The 22,056-nt window shown below is 40.2% G+C and overlaps 1 protein-coding gene across 5 annotated transcripts in view; it reads right to left on the bottom strand.

The window, feature by feature from the left end:
- Positions 1-225: 225 nt before the first annotated feature.
- The window catches only part of DLC1 (DLC1 Rho GTPase activating protein), a 270,306-nt gene continuing 248,475 nt past the window's right edge, over positions 226-22,056 (bottom strand). For all 5 annotated transcript variants that reach the window (XM_064511120.1, XM_026093601.2, XM_026093602.2 and 2 more), the window contains 11 exons: positions 16,541-16,604; positions 12,310-13,736; positions 10,986-11,162; positions 8,901-9,060; positions 8,463-8,661; positions 5,817-6,030; positions 5,292-5,406; positions 3,896-4,114; positions 2,988-3,205; positions 2,625-2,798; positions 226-1,952 (listed from right to left, as the gene is read on the bottom strand). In XM_064511120.1, coding sequence (XP_064367190.1) covers positions 1,832-1,952; positions 2,625-2,798; positions 2,988-3,205; positions 3,896-4,114; positions 5,292-5,406; positions 5,817-6,030; positions 8,463-8,661; positions 8,901-9,060; positions 10,986-11,162; positions 12,310-13,736; positions 16,541-16,604 — 3,088 coding nt within the window. In that variant the 3' untranslated portion in view covers positions 226-1,831. The remainder of the gene's footprint in view (positions 1,953-2,624; positions 2,799-2,987; positions 3,206-3,895; positions 4,115-5,291; positions 5,407-5,816; positions 6,031-8,462; positions 8,662-8,900; positions 9,061-10,985; positions 11,163-12,309; positions 13,737-16,540; positions 16,605-22,056) is intronic.

Below are 22,056 nucleotides of genomic sequence, written 5' to 3'. Positions count from 1 at the left end.
TTAATAGTGCACTTATTGATTATATTCTGTACAGACATATATAGCAAGTTAAACATTTTCCTTTCTCTCACTTAGACCATAGTCATGTAAAGCACATTTACAATAGAAAACTTACTTGAGGTACAAAAACCCAAAAAGAATATCTGAGGTATAAATACAGGTATATTTTAAATAATCTTTACCATGCTTTATCTATGTTTGACAGTACACTGTGGGCAAGTATACATGTTTACAATAGAATGGTATGTACAACATACAATTTTACAAATTCAAAAGTGTTTGATGTAGAAGAATATACAAGATTTTCCTACCCACGAGGAACACTGTTACTGGAAGTACTACATTATTTACCATAATAAAAAAAAATCTTCATCAAAAAGCTTAAAATAATACTGACAATGGTAACAAAGTCTCAGTCAAATTTCCATCTTGCAACTCATTCATACCTTAGCCACGAAATACATTTATCACTTAATACTGCACCTCTAAAACAAATCCCTATCTTTACAGTAAAACCTACAGAAAGACACCCTTCCAGAGGACCTCAAGATTCCCTACAGTTCCTATAATATGATTGTTGGGGGAGGAGGATATATCCCAAAAGGTTAAAATAGGAAAAAAAAGGGAAAAAAAAGAAAAAACACCCTCCCCCACCAGTACACAAGACATAATCCTACCCTCCTCTCTGCCCCCAAATAAAGCCTCCGCATTGCTCATATTCAGGTTCTGCTCATGCTAACATGTAGCTTTTAGAAAAAACAAGCAAAGGAGAAAGAGAAACTGTTATGAAACTTCCTTGTCACCTTACTCCATCTGCTTCTGTAGAAGTCCTGCCAAGAACTCCACTGTTTACTTTTTCCTCTTGAGCCATTAGAATACAGTAAATATATAAAAGTTCATTAAAACACTTATAGTTAATGCAGTTAGGAGTAAATGTAACAAATATTTTTTAGGAAATATAACAACTGACATTACTGGCTCTCTTGACCATTGCAAAGGCATTTCAGTTCTAAGCTGCTACATTGCTTAAAAGTACATTTCATTAAAACTGCTACAGAATTGCTAATCACTCCTAAAAAGATCTCTGGATAAGGAGTGAACAGTAATCAGAGCAAGCCTATTATAATATCCGCGTAGAGATGTTAACAATGTTAGAGCTGAGGAAGATGTAGAACTGGGAAATGGGAAGCATGGCTACCTTCTGGTCCACAGGGGAGTCAAATTCTAGGTTGAACTGTAACCAATATGCTAAAATCCACTCTGGTTGCCTATCCGTGTACCAGACACATTTCAAGTTCGACTTCTGCTATCCTTTCAACCATTAACACACTCATTCACACTTTAATCTCTGTGCAAACCTTTCTCTGCTTATCTCAGTGAGAACACATTGAAGAGTACCAACTATTCCAGTGGATACACCAGTCCCTCAACGCATTACAAATAAAATGACATGGGCATGTACATAAAGCTAAATATTTCACATGGGAATGATGAGCCTTCACCATATTTCATAATATATTTTGCATTTAAAGACTTTTGCTTCTCAGAAGCAATTCAAACCATCTAATAGTACAATACCTTTTTTGCACAGTCCTCCTATGTATTCCAGTCGAGGCCTACACTATAGACCTTACACAGACAGGAAGCAGCTTTGAAGTGTATGGTATGGCCACAGTCCTATAGTAATGCTCACAGTCAAATTCTCATGCTGTCATCCTTTCATGACACGACTTGTAGGTTGTACACCAGTCCACGCTGCAGCGGATGATCCTCAGTTTCGGGTAACATATGTTGCTGAGGTGTGGAACACACAGCTGTTCCTCTTCAGTAGTCACCTGGATTTTATTTCTTTGCTGTCAAGACCCTGGTGACTGAAAGAGTCTCGTATCTTAACTACTTCAGATGCGCACAAGTGTCCAAAAGACTTGGTGTACCAGTCTGGCATGTGGCCCCTGATGCATGGAGAAAAGGTGAATGTGAAACAGGTACCAGTAACATTGCATGTGTCTCCTTAGACGGAATCAAATAGCTTGCTAGCTGGTTAGATGTCTGTCTGGCAAATCTTATTAGTGCTTACTGCTTGGCCCAGCCTTACTGATACACAGACTTGCTCAAAAAAAAAAAAAAAGTTTGCTTAAGTGAGAAAAAGTTTTTAAAGGTTTTGTGAGAACTTGGTCTTCATTACTAACTTAAGATTTACATGTCTCTGCATACAAATATACCTGTCAAAGGGAATGGGGGGAGAAGGGGGTTATATACACCAATAACTGTGGTGGCTGTTATTCAGTAACTTTGAAGGTTCTCTTCTCTCTGCCACAGACCATATTACCTAGCCATAATAAGACACCAGAAGAGGGGACATTGATGTTTCCTGTTCTGTGAGAGACAGAGCACATAGTGGGGGCTTCTAATGCAACAAACTGAACCTGCTGTTAGACGTGCACTGAAGCTGACCTTCTGGGACATCTCAGTCTTGTGTATGCATTTGAGAAATATATGCCACTGGCTAAGTAAAGCCAGCTGGACTGCCTGAATTTTGCACTGACTGCATGAAAACTATACAAGAGAAATTACCACCAGAAAAGGACAGAAAAGGTTACCATCTGAAAAGTAGAAGTCCATACCTTAAATCAATTCTGCACATGTAGGTAAGTTTAGACTTTCCTGACCCGCAGGGCTCAATCAGATACCTAGACAGCAGGACATTGACTCTAACACCTGCCACTGGAGCATGGTCATAATCCACTGAGGTTGCCAAGAGAACACAAGCTCCTTTGGGGAAGTTTGTCCTCCATGTTCTATTAAAAAAAAAAAAAAAAAAAAAGGAAAGAAAGAAGTGGATTTGTTTTTGATAAACAGCAATTCAAATCTAATAAAATTGAAATTTTACATAAAAAAGATGTGTATATAACATCCTTTACTACATATATTCTATAGGCAAGGTTAGTGTGTGTGTGATATTAAGACAACTGTATATGAAAATTTACCTTACGACTACAAAGTCTCTGGCTGGGTGTGGTGCCATGCTGTTCTGGATGTACTGGTATATATCTGTCTGGCTATCCAAAGTTTCAATCACTTTAGAATCTATAAGATCTTCATCCCAAAGATGCTGCTCTTTAAGTAAACGATTTAAAACTTCCTCTGGTGTAGCAGGGATTTCAATGGTAGTTTTCCATAACCGGAGCGGGGGACCTTCGCATACCTGAGGAAAAATCAGCACGGAGTCCTCAGTTTCACTGTTGTTTACACTTTCTTCTCCTTTCTATTTTAGTGTTGGAGAAACACAGCAAATTACGAAAAGAATTACATTGTGCTAAGGCTGTCATATGTTCACACTGAGCTTGTTTTGCTTTTGTAATAGCCTAAAGGCATCTGCATGCTGACTTCTAAATTATTTTTAAGTTACAGTCGTCTCTCCCAGTATGACCATTATTCAGTCGTAATGCTACAGGAAAATATTCTCATTTTCCAAGATTATTTTTTTGATAACTCAAATGTTGCTGAAACACTTCTCCCCGTGCTGGCTTTAAGCTGTGCAAGCTTCTTCTTTCCTACTTCCTGCATAAGGAAAGTGCTTAGAGGCTTCATTCAGCCTGTCAAGGCTTTGCACGAGTAAATGAAGGCAGGCCTGTATATGCAATACATTGAACATTCTTGGGCTGGATAAACAGAAGAATACAATTCACTGCATATTAGCTGACTACTGCTGAAAGACATGTTTTTAGATGAAGTGCAACTATACTCTGTCTGGTTTCTTTCTTAAGTCTATCTGCAAAATAAAGATGTGTACCGAACCTTCTGCAATATTCTACATCAAAGGGTGGCTTGTGCCACCCTTTGGGCTAAGGCGGGCTAAGAAACAGAGCTGTGGAGTAAGTCATAGGGTGTGTACCTTCTTGTAGGCCAGTTCTGCTTGTTCTGAGGTGGAACAGCTGAGCCAGCCTTTAAATTTCTCCTTCATCTCTTTGAGTAAGTCATCCACGCAGTCCTGGAGGTAGCAGTGGTAGTCGGAGGGCTCCGTGCTGCTGCTGCCCCTGAGCTCCTCCAGGCTGAGGGGCCGCAGGTCTTGCTCCGTGTACGAGTTCCGACCTCTGCTCATTTCTTCAGGGATCTGGGGATGACAAGGATGAAGTCATCCTCTTGAAACTCGCTCTCTCTCCAAATCACAGAGTTTAGTCTAGGGGCACACTAGCTTTGTAAGCCATGGGATGCGTGCAGCTCTTTAACATTCAACTATTCTTTCATTTTTCTTTTTAAACATCAACCATACACTTGAGACTGAAGTAGTCTCTTGTTCACAGATGCTCACTGCCTACTCTCTTCACTCTGGAATACAAGGTTTTCAGTAGTAACACCCTGTGATAGAAAATGAGATGCCCAGAAAGGTTTATGTTAAGTATGTATACGTAATTCACAATTACATCTATAAATTACCTACACTAATATGCAAACTGCATTTTAAAAAGATGTATTTGTCAGGTCAAGCACTCAATGTGAAGAAATACCAAAATTAAATTTGTGTATGTGACCCTGATTTGTCCTGCTCACATATATTATAGTAGTCTCTCAACTACGGTGTGTCTTCTTTTTCATTTGTTCTAAGCAGTATCCCTTCCCAGCTACACAACTTGGATTGATTCCTATAGCACAGTTTTTCTTGCAGACTGAGTGAAGCAGGGGTCAGTTGTCAGTTGCTAGAAGAGAGACAGGCACGTCTTTAGTTGTGGCTCCTGAAAAGATTTGATGACAGTGAGGAAAACCAGGACTCAGACTTGTCTGGTTCTCCATCCCAGGCTCTAGTGGGAGCATGCTTTAGTTGTTACAGACTTTTCAACCTATGGTCTGATAGTGTCACGTTCCAGGATGCTTTTGTGGCCTAGCTTTGTTAACTCCTGGGAATTTAAATATGAAGCAAGCACTGAGATTCCTAGAAGTAGCGTCCTGCTTTGTAATTAAAGCTGAAGTTCACAGATCCTCATGGCTGCACAAGAAAAGTTTGAAAGCATGTTTCAGATGCAGCTTGGATTTAATAAAAAAGCCCCAAACCCCACGACAATTGTCTCATCACTTCTGAGCACCAGTGTCATCAATACAACTTTCCTTTCTTCTGGCACCACTTCTAATTCACGTATGCACCCAGGTCAGGATGTGTAATTTAAAAAAAAATCTATTTATCGTATATTAACCTTAATTAAAATAAAGAGGCACTCCTAGCTTTCCATTATACAGCAGACCTAAATCACGTTGGCCAGTATTCCACCTGTTAGTTTTGCAGATAGGTGTTTTACCTGAAAGAGCTTCTTGCATTCAGCAATCATATGAGCTAGCCCTTGGGTTGCAGCCAAATTTTCGTTTAGGTCTTTCTGATCAGGTTTTCCCAGGCTTGGTTTTCTTTGCATCACCCTTCACAGAGGAGAAAAGCACACACATGCAAATCCAGTTATTTAATATAGAACAAGAAAGCTGTCTGTTAAGAAAACAGTAGGATTCCAAAATTTGCTGGTGATTTAGAGCAGTGCTGCTTGGGACAAAATCTTGGCAAGGTGTTATTGACTTCTCTTGCTACTCTCACTAAACTTTTCTTTGGAATCTCTCTGTTTATCCCCTTTTGTGAACTTGTTTATATTTTAACAAATCCGTAAGAAAAAGCAGGATCAAATAAGCATTCTAAACCTGTTATCGTCTGAGGTGTTCAAAGTGATCAAAACCAGTAGGGTCGATGGGAGGAAAATCACAGTGCCTGCTGAGCGACACAGTGAAGCTAGCTGTGGTACAGGAACAGCAGTAATGAGCTGTGCTCTCTGGAGACATACCTTGGGGAAGAATTCTCTCTTTTGAGAGTGTTTAAGTGGAAGAGGGAAGGTGCTAAGCACACAGCCAGGTTTGTTGGTGTCATCTGGTTTTCCTTCACTGCAGCTGTGACATCGCTCAGGAAATAGAGAAGAATCTGGAGGACCTCCCTGTTCTCATCGGGTAAAAGCATAATGGCAGCCTTGATAGCCTGGAGACGCTGATCCTTTGGCACATCTGCATAATATTAGTAATTCTCTCATCAGCCCATTGATTTTCCACACACACAGCATGAATACATCCCAAAGCAAACTCCAGCTTCAAATATTTGACTCGAGTTTGAAGTGATTTCCTTCAGGATGCATACCATTCGTAGGAAACATGAAGGAATTTTTTTAACCCACTAGTTTAACTACCCTCAGTTATTTCCTGCCTCACAAGAGAGGCTAGCAAGAAGGAGTTGTGCCTAGGCCAGAGTTAATTTTAGATTTAATTTCAACAGCTACATGCTCCCGCAGATGCACTAAAATGACCAAAGCCTGGACTCAGGCAACGAACAAGCAAACACAGTCCAGCCAATTTAGACTCTAGCAAAAATTCTTTGGCTTTCAAAGAATTTTAAAACATTAATGCATTTTAGAATAGGTAAATCAATTAAATAAATTGGCTAGCAAACCTTTTCAACAATGATGTCATAAAATATCCAGAAAGCGCTTTACCAAACAGAGGGCTGCTCTATTGAACAGATCATTCAAAGTCACGCGGTGGAAAAAGAAAGTCAATGATGTGAAGCCCCATACCATTAAACAGCTCCTTGGTTACTAACAACAAACATCCACTGGAAAAATTTGACGTGTGTCTTTATATAAGGCCCTTCCCTCCAAACTTGAAGGGAACTAATAATGAAATAACCCAGACCAGATCTGCTTCTTATAAAGGGATTTCCAACAAGCTCTCTCTGAAGAAAACACGAGACTCTGAGTCCTGGAGCATTTATATCATCATTAGCACCACACAAACCTGACTGCACATCTCATAATATGTGTGTTACTAACCAGATATTTCATTTGTATTTGCTTTGGGCTTCAGCAACTTAGTAAGGCTAGCAAATGAGTTTAAAATGCCATTTTATGCAAAAATCTGCTATTTTCCAAACTCTCCCCTCAATCAGCTCAAAGCATGTTTAAGCCATGTACAGACAATTCCAGTATGCTGCCTGGTGCATAACACTAAAGACGAGGGAAATTCTGGCCTTTGCAGGGAGGCAGAGTTACAGTTGCTTTAAAGCTCTTTCCGCAGCAGAGAACACTGTCCCACCACCTCTGGAAATTTCTTAGACCTATTACCTGTGAAAGGAAAGGAACAGATACTTCTGCAATACTGCGTCAAACTGCTTTTGGCACTAAAGTGAGAAAGAGCTGCTATATAATATGCAAAGAATACGAATGGGGAGCCTGATTCATCTTCTCCATAAACCTTCTTGGGAATCCAAACAAAGAAAAAAAAAATGCGTGCACTGAAACAGCAGTATGTATGTTTTTATTTTAAACCGTCACCTATGGAGCTCTGAAGGAAGGCCCTGGATGATAAAAAGCCTTAGCGCCATCTCATAAGGAAGGCACAAAACACAGCAAGGGCTAGAAGAAAGTGTTTTTGCAGTAAGCTCTGTTGGAGCTGTGCTAGCATGGGAAGTGAGCCAGGGCAGTGTTAGGGAGAGAAACCACAGAATCAGAACAGTGCCTGTAGTATGTCAGTGTGGACCTCCCTGAGTATTTCAAAAGACCTAGGAGTTCTGATCACCAAAATATTAATTTATCTTTATCCATTTTATAAAGTGAGAGCATTTAAGTATTCCCAATGAAACAACATGGAAGAAAACAACTTTTGAAGGGCAACCTGTTGTTTGGAAAGATTCAGCACAAAGCAATCGTCTATATAGAACTTGATTTCTTTAACTCGCAGAAGGGAAAATCTCTCTTGCTGCACCTGAACCTGCCATCATAGAAAGATTAATTATCTCTTTTTAGATGTTTTGATCAACTCCATTTTTGATGTTATTTATTCTAAGCGCATTCTGTTTACAGTACCAAACAGTAATGTAGCTACAAGTCAGTTACAGAAACTTTCAGCTTAGAAGCTGTTTCCAGAAGTTGTGGTGAACGATGAAATAATATGAAATACAAGAAAATGGAAATTTTTGGCAGTCCTGATCTCAAAAGAAAAGTCTCAGTAATTTGGAAGTGGATTTCCAATCCCCTCAAAAGCCCCAAACTCTGTTCATGCAGTGTTGGCATAACTCCTCTACCTAGCCACATCAGATGTGGTTTATTTCGAACTGTAATATCAAATATGCTCAGAAAAGAGAGGAAATTTTAGAGCAATGTGATGGAGGTTCTATATTTGTTCCCAAACTACAGAGAAAGGTGAAATGAAAAAAACTTGTACTATAAATCATTATACAACTAGAACAATCAAAAAATATCAATTCCATGATGCAGCCTGAAACATAACGGATGCTAGAAAAAAAACAAAGAAGATAGATAGCATGATTTGTCACCAAATTCCACAAGCAACCAACATGTACAACATGTGTAGTGCCCAGAGGAAGACTATTAGACAGCTACACAAATGCCAACTTGCTGTGTAACCTTAGAAATCTCAGCACTTACATTGGTAGATCTGTAAAAAGGTCTCAGAGAGTTTGTTGGTCATGAGAGGCTCAGGTAGATCTCGGAAGAACTGCTTTAACATGTCTGCTACATCGTAAGCAGACTGGCCTTCATAGTTAACACTGTCTGTTGAATTCTCATTCATTTGACGCAGAGCCTGAATTCTTGATTTGACTCCAGACTTCCTGAACAGTCCAACCTAAACATATTTGTATATGGAAAGTTAAATATATTCACATTGAGTCTAGCAAATCTGAAATGTCAATACGTTCTTTAGCTTCTTATTCATGGGTTCTAATTTCATGGAAAGTTTTACTTCAATTCATTACTTGTTTTGTTCTGTTTTGACTCTACTTTTACAGTCTGACCCAGAAACAATAAAAATTAATGGAATGTTGGGTTTTGGACAGTGAATGCATATAGTACAGCAAAACTCACCTGATCCAGGCAGTGGTTGCGGAGGTACCGCATCGCCTGCTGAATGCTCTGGGGAAGAGGCTGCCCTGTGCGCTGAACATTGACTTGCAGTGGTACTCCAAATACGTTTCTGTCTCTATAATCTGGCACCTTTATCCTCTTCATAAATTTTGGTACTGCCCTATTTAAGCCAAGGGAATGACAAAGTGAAGTTAAACCTCTTTAGCTTATGTATTTCCAATAACTCAAAAAGTCGGTGAAAATAAGTGAAACAACATTAGTACACTGAATAATATGAAAAGTGCCAAGAATATAAACTAGCTAATTCATTCAGGGCTGGGAGGGACGAGAGAAGGACGCAAAACAGAGTTTTGCTAAGAGATAGGCTTGACATTCAGGGCGGTATGCTGCCTGTGAGTATTAATGTGGTGCTACTCTATCAATACTAGTAGGACAAAAGCTACAGGGTAAAACTGCAGGGGCCAGATTGAATTGCAAAAGAGTCAAAATAAATCCTGTGGCCAGTGACCCCTTATAACACTGCTTCTTTAGGTTTCAGGAAAGATGGGCATTTGAACAACGAGCTTTTGTATGTCAACTACTTGTTCTGCAAAGTCCTCAAACTGGGTCCACCACCCACCAGTGCGCATAACAGCAGGAAACTGATGTAATACATTTGAGTTTGTCAGCTAAAAACTTCAGCTCTATAAACAACCTCTTTGAGGGACCCCCCTCCTTGTCGGCCAGTTACTGTCATTACCCGCACCTCCTACTCCAGTTTCAATGAGAAGCCTTTCCATTTGCTTTTGACTCCAAGGAAAAAGTTACTAAATACAAAAGAATGATTTACTCCTAGATCCCCAAGAGTGTTGGTTTCATAAAGGAAAAAAAAAATCCATTAAAATGTGAAAATATTGAGATCATTTTCCTAAATAGAAGAAAAGTTAATGTACAGTACCACGGCTAATAGGACACAGTAGTATTGGAAAAACAGGGGGACCCGTTTAACATTTCAATATACAGTACAGCTATACAAACAGTACATTAGATTTATGGCTGACTAATCTGTTATATAGAAAAACAGAACCAATTTGTATTGCCATGTAGTTAAGTTTAGGGCTTCATTGATACATGTATGAATAATACTTGCTTTGTCAAAAAACATGCCAATGGAATGTGAAAAAACACATTGCGATCTCCACTGAGAATCCAAAGCATGCAGGGATAACCGGTCAATACTTATTTCTGTCTTTCAGAACAAACAACTTCTGTATTTAGAAAGGCTGACATAATAACAGCCTTTGAACAGGAGGTACTTTGATGCTGAAGTTAAATACTCGCTGTGACTCCTGGGGAAGGGAGGAGGCTGGCGTGTGGTAGGGATAAGAAAAATTTTATTGCGTCTTTTGCATCCTGAAGGTTACACAGGCTGTACTGCAGATACAATAATAAAAGAGCTTTCTAATTCATACATCTGACAAAAAACATTCAACTTGGTTACAAACTCCTGGCTACAGCAGAAATTGCTGGCTACAAAAGAACTGCATGATTCTCCCAACCTGCCTTTTTTCCCCTCATTTTCATTGCAAGTTAACTGGATTTATTGTGCTTTAAAAAGAGGAGATAGTTGGCAGATAATGAGACACTAGAACTAAGGGAAAATTGCATTATTTAATGACATAATTATATAGGGAAGCTAATGCAAATATTTAAGAATAACCAAAGAAAAGCAAGCATCTTGAGATCAACTAATGTTTGTGCCACTGCTCGCTAATTGCCTCAATATATATTCTTTTTTTGCTATGGATAGCGGACATCTTCCTGCACAGAAAGTTGACCTGTACTTCACTGCTTTATTCCCTTGCATGCCCCCTAGAAACATACTTCTCAATCCTAATAATATTACACTTAGGCGAAGGGTTAGTGATTTTAGCACAGTCTTAAGAAACCACAAATCATTGTTAGCTCATGGCTAGAGGAAGAAGTGCAAATATGGAAAAAAGAGGAATGGAGGGATTAGTTGCATGCTCCCAAAACTTGCTTAGGCCTAGCAAAATTGTTGTGCTTGAATAGGTGGCCTGTCTACACACGGCTCTGTGCCCTTACCAGCTGAAACCGTGCTTATTGGAGGGTGTATACTTCTCTAGGAGAGCAGTTAGCTTCAGGAGAGAGTACTTCTGCAGCAGGTTCATCTGTGCCACTGACTGGCAGTTGATCTGTAGCGATGCTGAGCTGAGGCTGGGCCGGTGGGAGCTCTGGAAGCTGTGCCACCGCAACTTATGCCTGCAGAGAAGATAGGGCACAGAGCAAAGGCTGGTCTTTACAAGATACGTGCAGGAACTACCCCAAATGTACTGCTAAACTGATTGCCCTCCATAGCCATTATCTTTTGCGATGTCAGAGGCATCAGGTGTTAAGTGTCTCTGACTAACCAGGTGCAATGCAGCACACGCAGGTGTTTCCGACGGGAGAGTACTCTGAGCTGTCCAGCAACCGTGTTAACAGCACGGTCTTGCACTACCAGATATCCTCAGAGTGCTCCACCCATGGCTTTCAGACCCCCGTTCAGTTTAAGTCAGTCAGAACCAACAAACTCCATAAGAAAAAAGATCGAAAATCTTAAGACACACCAAATGGGAGTTCAGCATTTCTAAAAGTCCCATTAAGTTTATACAGGCAGCTGTAGGCAACTAAATGACAACAGAAGCCAGGCCCTAAATGATTTGCACCAGTTTTAAGCAAAACTGGAAGCAAAGCTAGAAAGAGTCCAAATCCTTGCTCTAATCACAGTACAAAATACAGTCACATGCATCCCATGGTGGACCTCTTAACACAAACTGGGAGGCCTCTGGAGCTCCTCCAAGCCCCCCACCGTGCTACTGTAATGAAGAGAAGGTAAACAAGCTTCATTTTCCCTGTGGATTTAATGCCCTACCATATTATTAGGAAACAGCCTGCTACTGCAAAGTGCCATATTTTGAAAGAGTCTAAAGACAAGGCTTTTCCTACAAACTGACACAAAACAGACTACACCTACATTAGCTCTCTTAGCCAATTTAAAAATGGAATAATTCTGCTGGAGGTCCCTTTCCCTCCCACACACCATTTCAGTTTGAAAAACTACCATCCCTCAAAACTGCCTTGACATTGCTCCTAAAACTGACTTGCCGAGTAGGCTGTTTTTCAATGACAACTCAAGCTGAACATACACAGCTATACGATGTGGGAATCACAAATATTGTAAAAACGCTTCTGTTAGCCAGAATTGTTTTTGAAAGTGATGGAAACAGCACGTGTGCTTGAATTGCCACAATTTCTATTGCACAAAGACCTTCACTGAATTTGGCACAGTTGGAGTCATACAGGCCAGAGGGGACCTTTTCTGATCTGCACAGGGCCAACTTTGCAGGACGAGTGCTTGTGAACTCACCTGTTGGACCGTGTCAGGGATGCACCCACCCCAGAGTCCCTTCGGTCTTGCACCCCCGAGGGCTCTTCAGTTTCGTTCAGTGAATTTCCTGTACTGTCAAGGTCACTTGGCGTTGTTCGATCATTATCTACGTCAAGATGGATCTGCTTTGGAGAGGAAGGACACGGGGAAACTGAATCTAGTGCCGAGTCGGAGTCCCCTTCATCCGAGAACTTTTCTGACCACTGGTTCACTATTCTCTGCATCCCTTTGACATGGTACAGGATGTCATCTAGTTCTGGGAATATGTCTTCATTTTCAAGGTCAGCTAGGTCACTTGTACTGGAATACAGAATTGAGCCTGGCACGTTGTCGTAAATACTAAGGCGGCTGCTCACTGAGCTGGAGGAGTTGCGCCTTTTCCCCACGCTCAGCTCTTTGGAGCTGTCTCCGCTGTTCTCTCTCCGGAGGGTGAGATGGCCGTGCCCATGGAAACTCCCTGTCCTCCAGTTCACAGAAGCATTGCTTTCTGTCGGAGAGAGGTTGCCATTAGAGAGTGCCTTAGGAAAGGTGCCAGGCTTATGATCTTCAGGGATAAAAAATACAGTGTCTTCTGCAAAGCTTCCCCTGTTCTTAAAGTTCTGCTCCATGACGTCGCTGAACGTTGACTGGTTGAAGGGGTCGAAGCCTTCCAGGTACATGCCCACCCTTTTATTGTACGCACTGAGGCTGCGTGTTCGTGTGACAGGACTGGGTGTGCTGACAGCACTGCTTGTTTCAGACTGACTACTGCTGCTGCTGGTCTGGGTGGAATTGGAGACGCTCCTTTTTCGTACCATGGGGAAGCTGATGTGATTGCCATTGAGGGCAGAAATCTCCACACAGTTAAGCTGCTTCAGTTTATCTTCATCCATTCCCTCTTGCAGGATGGGCCCGCTAATAATAAGACCAAGCTTTGAAGGAGCTTTGCTCTTGCTATGGTGAGAGCTCTTGATTTTCAGGCTCTCCATTCTCTTGAGCAGGCTCTTTGTTTTGGACTTGGTGTTCTTCTCACTGGCTTTCATACCAAAGCTGAAGCTATTCAGCTCCCTGGGCGAGGGCAGGCTGCTGAATGAGTCATCATTTGCTATGAAATTGTTTGATGAACAAACGCTCACAACTGAATTTGTCCTGGTGGTAGATGCCTCACTCTGCAGGGTTGGTTGGTGGCTGCTGGTGCTACTGATGCTGAGAATAGAAGCCACCTCCTGGCGTTCACTGAGGTCTGTTAACACACTCTCCCGGCTTGTCGCATTTGTAAGATGAGGAGCTTCTGGGGAGGAGGTATTCAAGTCCGGTTTTGGAGGGAACACATCAAACTCTTCAAGCCTAGACCACCTCTTGCTGTCCCTTTGAAAAGTCCATTTGCCACTTATTGCACAAGGTTCATCTTCATCTGAATCTTCACTCTGCAAGGAAAGAGAGTGCTGAAAGTGCTGCTACAAACTGTCGAAAACTGCAAAGGCAGTTGCATTTAAATACAATGCCCGCTAAACTGATTTAAGCATCATCTTGTTCTCACTGAATTTAAAGTGAAAACAGTCTTCTTCAGGGAGAGGAGGATTAGGACATAAAGCCCATCACAGGAAAAGATAACATGGGACAGGTAATACATGTTAACAGTTTTTAAATATCAAAGATACATGCTTCATAAAAAGAAACAAAAAACAGAATCTGCTTTAATTGTTCTTTTCTAAAAATCCTAGTATCCATAGACTTTTAATTAATTGGTCACAGTGGACAGCCTTCAGATCAATGGAAATTCCTGGCATGCATAAAATTTTAAACTGGAGTCAGTGAGGGGTAGGGGTCCCTCTGGACTCTCTCCAAAGTTACACTCTGTTGATAGTGGCTCTGTGTTTATACTCCTCTTTGCAATTAAGAGATGTTTCTCATACATTCTGACTTGTAGTAGCTTAATTCCTTACCCATTCTGGAAGTTTAAAAGGTCTCCTAACTGTGACTAATGAGACAGCAAAAGAAACTCCTGCACTGCAACAGTTTGATGCCTCCAGGCTCTTACCTGGTCTGCTCGTCCTCCCACTGACTAGCGGCTAACATTTTAAGAATGTCCTGTGAAGTTTCTACTTCAGTCTTGCTCCAGGCAAATCTTAACACTTGCAGATAGTGAGCTGCAAAAGCTCACTGACAGTGTAGCACATAAGTAAATTGTAAATAACATCTCCATTGATTATGTTTGACGTATGAGTAAAGCCTGAGGGCGTAATTACATGTATGTCACTTATATCTCAATCTTTTCATTTAATCCTGAAAGGGAATGATCCTGAAACTGACCTATTTGGTCTTCCACTCATCTAGAAAATTTCAAGTCGCACACAGTTGGAAGGATAAAGCCAATGAGAAAGATCTTAGTATGACACCATGAAAACACAAAATAACCTTCGGTGTTCAAAGTAGGAAACACTACTTGCCACACAGCTCCACGAGTGCCAAAGCTTCACTTCATGTGTTTAGATTGCTTTAATTGAAAAACAAATGCACATGCATGCTCCAAAATCTAACTGTTTGTGTGCCAGGAACACAAACTTTTATACTCTGAGAAACAAATAAATTATTCTTATTTCAAGTATTTTATTTATGTATAATATTTTATTATGTAGCTCCTGATCTTTTCCTATTTTTATAGCGCATTTCATCAGCTAAGGAAAATAAGTGAACCTCCATATTTATTTTTAAGACCAAATACTCCCGGGACACAGAGCCAGTGTCATTTTCTTTGTTTCCCAGCTACTACAAAATGGTGTTTCTGCCTATGACTCAGAGAACTTAAGAGGACTGGCTTTCTTATTTAAAGTTTTCAGGAGGAAAAAAAAAGAAGAGTAAAATGATCTTAATTTGCAAAGAGGTCAATGCAAACATAAGGAAGTAAATGTCTGAGTCAGCACAAATTTTTCCTAGAGTTAAAAAGCTTTAGCAGCTAAATATTGGCTTTAATGAAGTCAACAACAACAGAGAAGAGGATCCAAGTCCATCTGCCAGAACAGAGGTGATGAATGAAAATCAGAAAGGACTGAAACAGAAAGTAAGATCCAGACTCTGGAAGATCTGAGGTCTGGACCTGAAGGTCAGTTTGGTCTGATCTCTAACAGCAATACCCATCTTTCTGATGTTAACAAGGTTCAGAAACAAGGAGGAATCTTCTGGTGGTCATAAATGGCAATCCAGCGGCCTACCCCTATTTGACAGAATTCCTATATATGCTGCCTCAGACCGTTATCTTCTGGAGCTTGGATGCTGTTTCCAACATACCACAAACAGATAGGAAAGGGGGGATTAATTCCTGGTAAACAACCTCAGAGCACTTGTATGCATTCTTGTTAAGGGTAGGGCAGCATTGTATTGCCTTTGCTTAGTCATCTTTATCTGCAGTTGTCATATCCCAGGGGACGGTATCAACTACTGATCCCTCCTAGGACACACACATAGTTTCAAGACAGCTACTGAATGGTACCTTACTAGCAAAAAATAGCAACTTTGCTTTCTGTCGGTATTACCTTACCGAAATTACACTGGGTGTTCTATTATTTATCACCATGCTTCATAGTAATTGTGAAGAGCCAAGAAACTTCTTAACTCCTTCTGAATTCCCTGGAAATACGCAAAGTTTTTTTAAAAAGTAGCTGATGTATTCTGTAAAAAATTTGCCTTAATTTTGAGCTATAGTTAAAAAACAAGGAAACAATATGCCCTATCCTGTAAAGTTTTGTCTCTTTCCTTTTCCAAGAACCTTTCCACTGATCCTGTCTACATTATAAAAGGAGAATACAACTCTAGTGTGATGGCAAAGAGCCAAAACAGTGAATATTAAGTCAAGACAATGTTCTAATATTCAGCTCATTCTGACTGGTCAGAATCCCCTCCATCCAGTCTACACTTTATGGTCCTGCCAGAGAGCAGGTAATGGGGCACAACACACGTGATCTCACTGACGGGCAGTGAGGGTGGCCAGAGCATTTCAGATTTAAAGCCAGCATCCCATGAAAGAGTTAGCCAAACAACTAACTTTTATACATGGCCAGACCCTGCAGTTTTCACTCAGTGAGAACGCAAAATGAAACGTGGAAAGAGTTTTGACAACATGTCATTGGCAGGTTCTACAAAGCATCATCCTGGACCACAGATAAGCAATTTACTAGTTTTTTTGGTTTTGTTAATGCACAATTCTGTAACAGAAGATGTTAAAGGTACTTACCCTCTTCCTGTGGGGACTAATTTCTAGTTTCATCACTGCACATTTATTTAAAGTATTTAGGCGCCTGCAAAACAAAGCAAACCGTATTAAGAGAATAATCCATTTTTTTGACACAGGTTATTCCAGTTCAGATGTTTTTGTGAAGGCTGTGCCCAAACTTCTTTGTATACAAACAGGCACAAGCAGCGCTTGAATTAGAGCCCTAATTATACTTAATCATTAACCCATTACATTTGGCTGTATTCTGGCTTCAGAAGAAGGGATTGATGACCATTTCTCACTATTCCCTGAATCAAAGCAAAGAGAAATGAACAGAAACTGAGACTAAGTTGAGAAGTGTCCTATAATCAGTTAACTGTAATAATTATGTTTAAATACCAAACATCACTTCATATCTAACCCTGAAACAATCCAAAAACTGTTTCAAGGATATGGCTCAGCACAAAAACACATGGGTAAAGAGTGGTTAGATAAATGCTAGTGCTAGGGCAAGGCAAAGGGCAGGAACAGGCTGGGACCGATGCAGAAGGGAGAAAAGCTCAAGCTGTGGAAGTGCAGCCGTCATATGGAAGCTGCTCCAGGGAAGCTACAGTTCAGTTTGATAACCACAAAAAGCAACAAGCCAAAAGAACCTGCCCTGCCCTTCCTTCTGCCTCCCTTGTGCTAATACCTGCACTTGTGCAATACCTGCATTTGAGGCCGTACCGCAGGCTGCATGAGGGAACTAACTGAGCTGAAAACTAATCATTCAGTATTTTGTTGGGTTGAATTCCTGCCAGGTCCGTTCCCCGAGCTATGTGAATGGTTGTGTGCGAAGACGGGAGACAGAGCAGGAGAGCTGCCCCCTTCACACAGTGGTACTGCAGCCCAAACTCAACAGGGGCAAAACTGGACTTTATAGCCCAGCTTCATTCTGAGGGAAGTTGTATAATTTTTACATAATTCCTTTAAACAAAATATAAAGAGGAGCCTGTATTAGCAGTTTTGAAAAGCTAAAAAAAAAAAACCATGCTGACTTGTTCTGTTGCCTCAGATGAGTCTCTTCAGATTCATGAAACTCGTAACTTGAAGCTAGAAAATGTGTGCACAGGAAGAATTACTAGCTTCCTCCCTTTCCTCTCTCCTTTTATGCACAGGATTGGTTGCAGATGGTATTTACACAGGGCTTGATCCTGAGGCCATCAAAGAAAATGGAAAAGCTCCTACTGGTGCTTTTGCTGCAGTCATGAAGCAAAAAAAAAAAAAAAAAAAAAAGCAAAAAAAAGAAAAAAGACGGTTTGATCTATAATTAGATCCAGCCACAACACAGCAGCAGGAAAACAAGAAGAATTGCCATGGGTCATACAGTAGGCCAGTGGCAGGTTAGGAGAGTTACCAGATCTCCCAATTTTTATGTTTGCTCTGTCTTAAAAACCCAGTAGGCACAATCTTTCCGGCTGCAGTTGGTGGATACATGCTCAAGTCCACTGCATTTCAAAAGAGCTGTTCACTGCATGGATGAAGATCGACTGTCCCATGTACGCACTACACAGCAAAACTGATATTGCTTATTTTGGTTATAAGAGGCCACACACTGGCAGAAAGTTGCTTCCTTTTCTCTGTTTTAAAAACATTCTCTTTTCAAGTTCCTGGGCCTCAATGTCAGGGCATACTAACTTGGTTTCAGTTCCATATTGTATAGTAATTTATGTATTTTACAGTGTTGGAACCTTTGACTCATATGGAGAAAAGCTACCAGTGATTCCTTGTATCAGGTTTTATCTAGCGCCAGCCTGTTGCCTTTAACTAGCCTGCCTAACTGCTAATAAAGGCAGTCTTTGATTTTACAAAGATTAAATTCACAGATTTTTCTCCTACTCAAATTAAAACCCAGAAATAGGTGAAGAAGGGAAGAGCAAAGACTATTTCCATAGAGGTCCTTAAAGAAAAACTACAGGAAAGATCCCCAGCGCACACCCCACAGAAATGAGTATGAAGGCAAGATGGGGTCACCCCCAAAGAGCAAGATCAAACACAGTAACAGCCAGGCACATATAGCTTCTATAACACAACTGATACGATTTCATTACAAAACCACGTTCCCTTTTAAAATCTAAATGCTCTGCAGTGATTGCTTCAGGTCTGTAAGTTTCATTTTTTATATGTGTGTGTGTGTGTGTGTGTGTGTGTGTGTGTGTGTGTGTGTGTGTGTGTGTGTGTGTGTGTGTGTGTGTGTGTGTGTGTGTATCTCACACATCCTGCTTTAACGTGAGGACTCTAGTTCATCAGTGTGTAGTTCTTTGAGCTACATTACATTGAAAACAAAGTATAATAGGCAAAAGTGCCTTCAAAATACATCATTGAGTTTGCAAAGCTAAACACACGAAGTTCTGGCTTTGCCAGGATGAGGATTACCTACACAGCTTTAATTAACCTTCACTTTGCGTATGCATTGCAATACTTTTAAGCACACACTCATTTTCTACATATCTTCTCATCAAACTGATGCTTGAGAATGAGCCACAATTTTCTCTTCTAGCTCTGGACCTTATCTCTTGGTAATTTCATTCCCAAGTATAAATTCAACTTATCACATCTCTACTGACACTTATCAGCTGTGTCTCATTCTTTAGCTCTGTCTCAGTCTGCCCCAACCTGTCTCTGCAACATCTTTGCATGGAATCCACGAGGGATGGGGCAGCACTGCTGCAGTCAGCAGCTACATCCGCTTAGACCGTCTTGCTATTTCAGTCTCAATTTCTGTAACAACTCCCATCCCGGCCACTTTCTTTCTGGATGACTGGGGGCAAGAATAATATCTTGCTCATCATTTAGATAATTATCTTTGAGTCAGACTTCTCTCTCTAGGATCCAAACTGTATCTTAGCACTGTAGAGTGTCTCCACATAACTTCTCAAAGATGTCACTTTTCCTGGTCCTCCATGTATGCAGAACTCTTACCCAGGCTGTCATCCTCCTTCATCCTGGCTCTGCAAAACCCTTCTTCCTGACAGTGACAGATGCAATTGTATCTAACTTTCAGTCCCGGTACCAAAAGTCTTGACTGGCCTGTATCAGTCCTAAGCTGCAATTACAGGAAAGCTTGTATTTTCAGTGTGCACAGAGCATACTTGTGAACTTCCAATCATCTTCTACAGAAGATGTAAGAAATATTGTATTCAAAGATGGAAATCTTAGCCAAGATTTCATGGGAATGGTAAGAGGTGGTTATCTGACACAACATTCATCCCTGCATGAAATTCCACATTACTGTACCCAAAACTGGAGCTCTTCTAAGATATGAGCAAATGATGCGTATTTCCTAGTCTTCTTCTCTGAAATGTGCAAACTAGCTTAGCTGTAACTTCTTTTAAGAAAGACAGCCTGAACAAGACATTCACTGTCAAAAATATCACCTTGAACAGAATTTCAGCAAATTTATACATATGGCCTTCTAATAGAAATTCTTAGTTAATCTAACCTCCAGTTAGTTCTACATCAGCTATAAGCATTAGTAATTAGTTCTGCTCTCATTAACAGGAGAAAATTCTGCTCCCATGCACCCAGGGAAAGTTAGCAAAACAGTGTATTAGGTACATGGACTTTAAACCACAATTTTCAGTCTGCGTAACCATACGATCTAGCTTTAAACTTTAGTTTGAAATATTTTCTTGATGGATTTAAATTCTTATTTCCTTATTTCAGGGCAAATTCCAGCCCATTATACCTCTATGTGATGATATAAGGGCACTGTTATCTCAATTCAGTGGCAAGTCTTTATGCTGGCTCCTGGGGTCCAGTTGCATGTTCTAACCTGCAAAGGAGGCCAGCTCTCTACAAACCAAATTATATGAGCAGTCAATGTTGATCATGCTAATCTGTTACAACCAATTTCTTGGATGAGAAATCCTCAATGCAAAAGATCTAAGAAACCTCATATAAAGGTTTTAAGAAACCTCTTGCTCAGTGTGTGGCAGTTTTCTAGTTACATACAAGGAGATTAAATTTCCATCATGGCTTGCTATGTAATTTGTACTTAGAAAAAACCTTTAGGATGAGCATGTTTCAGTACTCAGTTTCATCAGTGCATTAAGCAGCCAGTGGCCCTCTGAAGATAAATTCCCCATCATTAATTTACATAAAGTCTTACAGTGCTTTGCACAATCACTACACGAAGCATCCAAGTGAATTAAAGTAGAAGTATCGCTCTTACATTTTTAACCCTACATTTCATGACAAGATCACACAATATTCCTTAACCATTTATCTTCTATTGTTACCAAGTCCAACATACTGTCTTTGTAATCCAAGTCTCAATCCACACTGTAGTTAAAATTTTTCAAGAAAATCCTGAACAGGAGGGCTACTCACACCTTTTCCAGGAATTTCACAAAATGTTTATTAATAAGCTGTATTGAAAGTTTTATTAGTTTTCCTGCTCACATTAATAAGAGTACTAAGCAATATTTTACATATGTTCGGATGTAAAATACAATTCAAAATACTTCAAACTTAGAAAACCCTGTCACTGCGATTTCTATTGGCTGTTTCAAAATTATTTTTTCCTTCTTTTGGACATGCATTAATTAGAACAAGATAATTAGAACTGCTAATAGCACCATGGTTGTTAAACAGAAAAGCACATTCTCAGCACAGGGCAGAGGAAGCACAGAGGACTCGTTACTTTGTTACCATCAGCTGCATACAGCGCTCATTAAACTCTGTGCTGAAAATGCAAAAGAACCCCCAGACTATTACGATTTTCAGTCAAGAAACAGAAATAGACTTACGGTTCTGTAACAGCTCTAGGTCTTTCAATGAGCAGAACCATTTACTGTTTACACACTGACCACTGGCATCAGTCAAAATAAATCCAAGTTTCAGGGAGAAACGCAGAAGCATCCCAAATGATGTACCTTCTCCACGTTTCTTAATGAGTGTACAAAGTTGAATGAGATGTGAATTTATTTTGAGGTGGGATCTGAATGTTTCTGGGGAAATTGTCGCTTCAGTTTTAAAACTGTTCTTAATTTGCAGAAAATAGCTCTGATAGGTAAGTCACAGGCTTTAAAATGATACAGCTCAGCCTTTAAAAGCCCTGTCTCAAGCTACAAGATGACCTGGGGCTTCTCTTGCAAATTACACAGAATACTACAATTTGAAGATAACAGGTTATTTTTCAATAAGCATTGTAAAAGACTTTCATTAGACTTCTGAGTTTCACAAAATATGTATATAACTACATCTTCTTGGGATGATTACCTTGATTACAAGACTTACAAAATGAGATTCAATTTTTAGGAGATAGATCCTTTTACCATACTCTAACTTCAGAAAAAGTGGTAGCTGCTTTTATGGCTCCTATTAGCAGCAAATCTCAAAGAGATACTCAGCACATATTCTTACTTTCATCAGTGAGAAACAATCTGCTACCTTTTCTCCCACATAAATAATAGTCCCAGGCTAAAAACTATTCCTGCAGGAGAGCACTAGATCCAAAATATGCTGGCTTGACTATATTTTGTTTTCCTGGCAAG

Source organism: Dromaius novaehollandiae, chromosome 4 (genome assembly GCF_036370855.1).
Source record: "Dromaius novaehollandiae isolate bDroNov1 chromosome 4, bDroNov1.hap1, whole genome shotgun sequence".
NCBI lineage: Eukaryota > Metazoa > Chordata > Aves > Casuariiformes > Dromaiidae > Dromaius > Dromaius novaehollandiae.
This window is presented reverse-complemented; position numbering and strand designations above follow the sequence as displayed.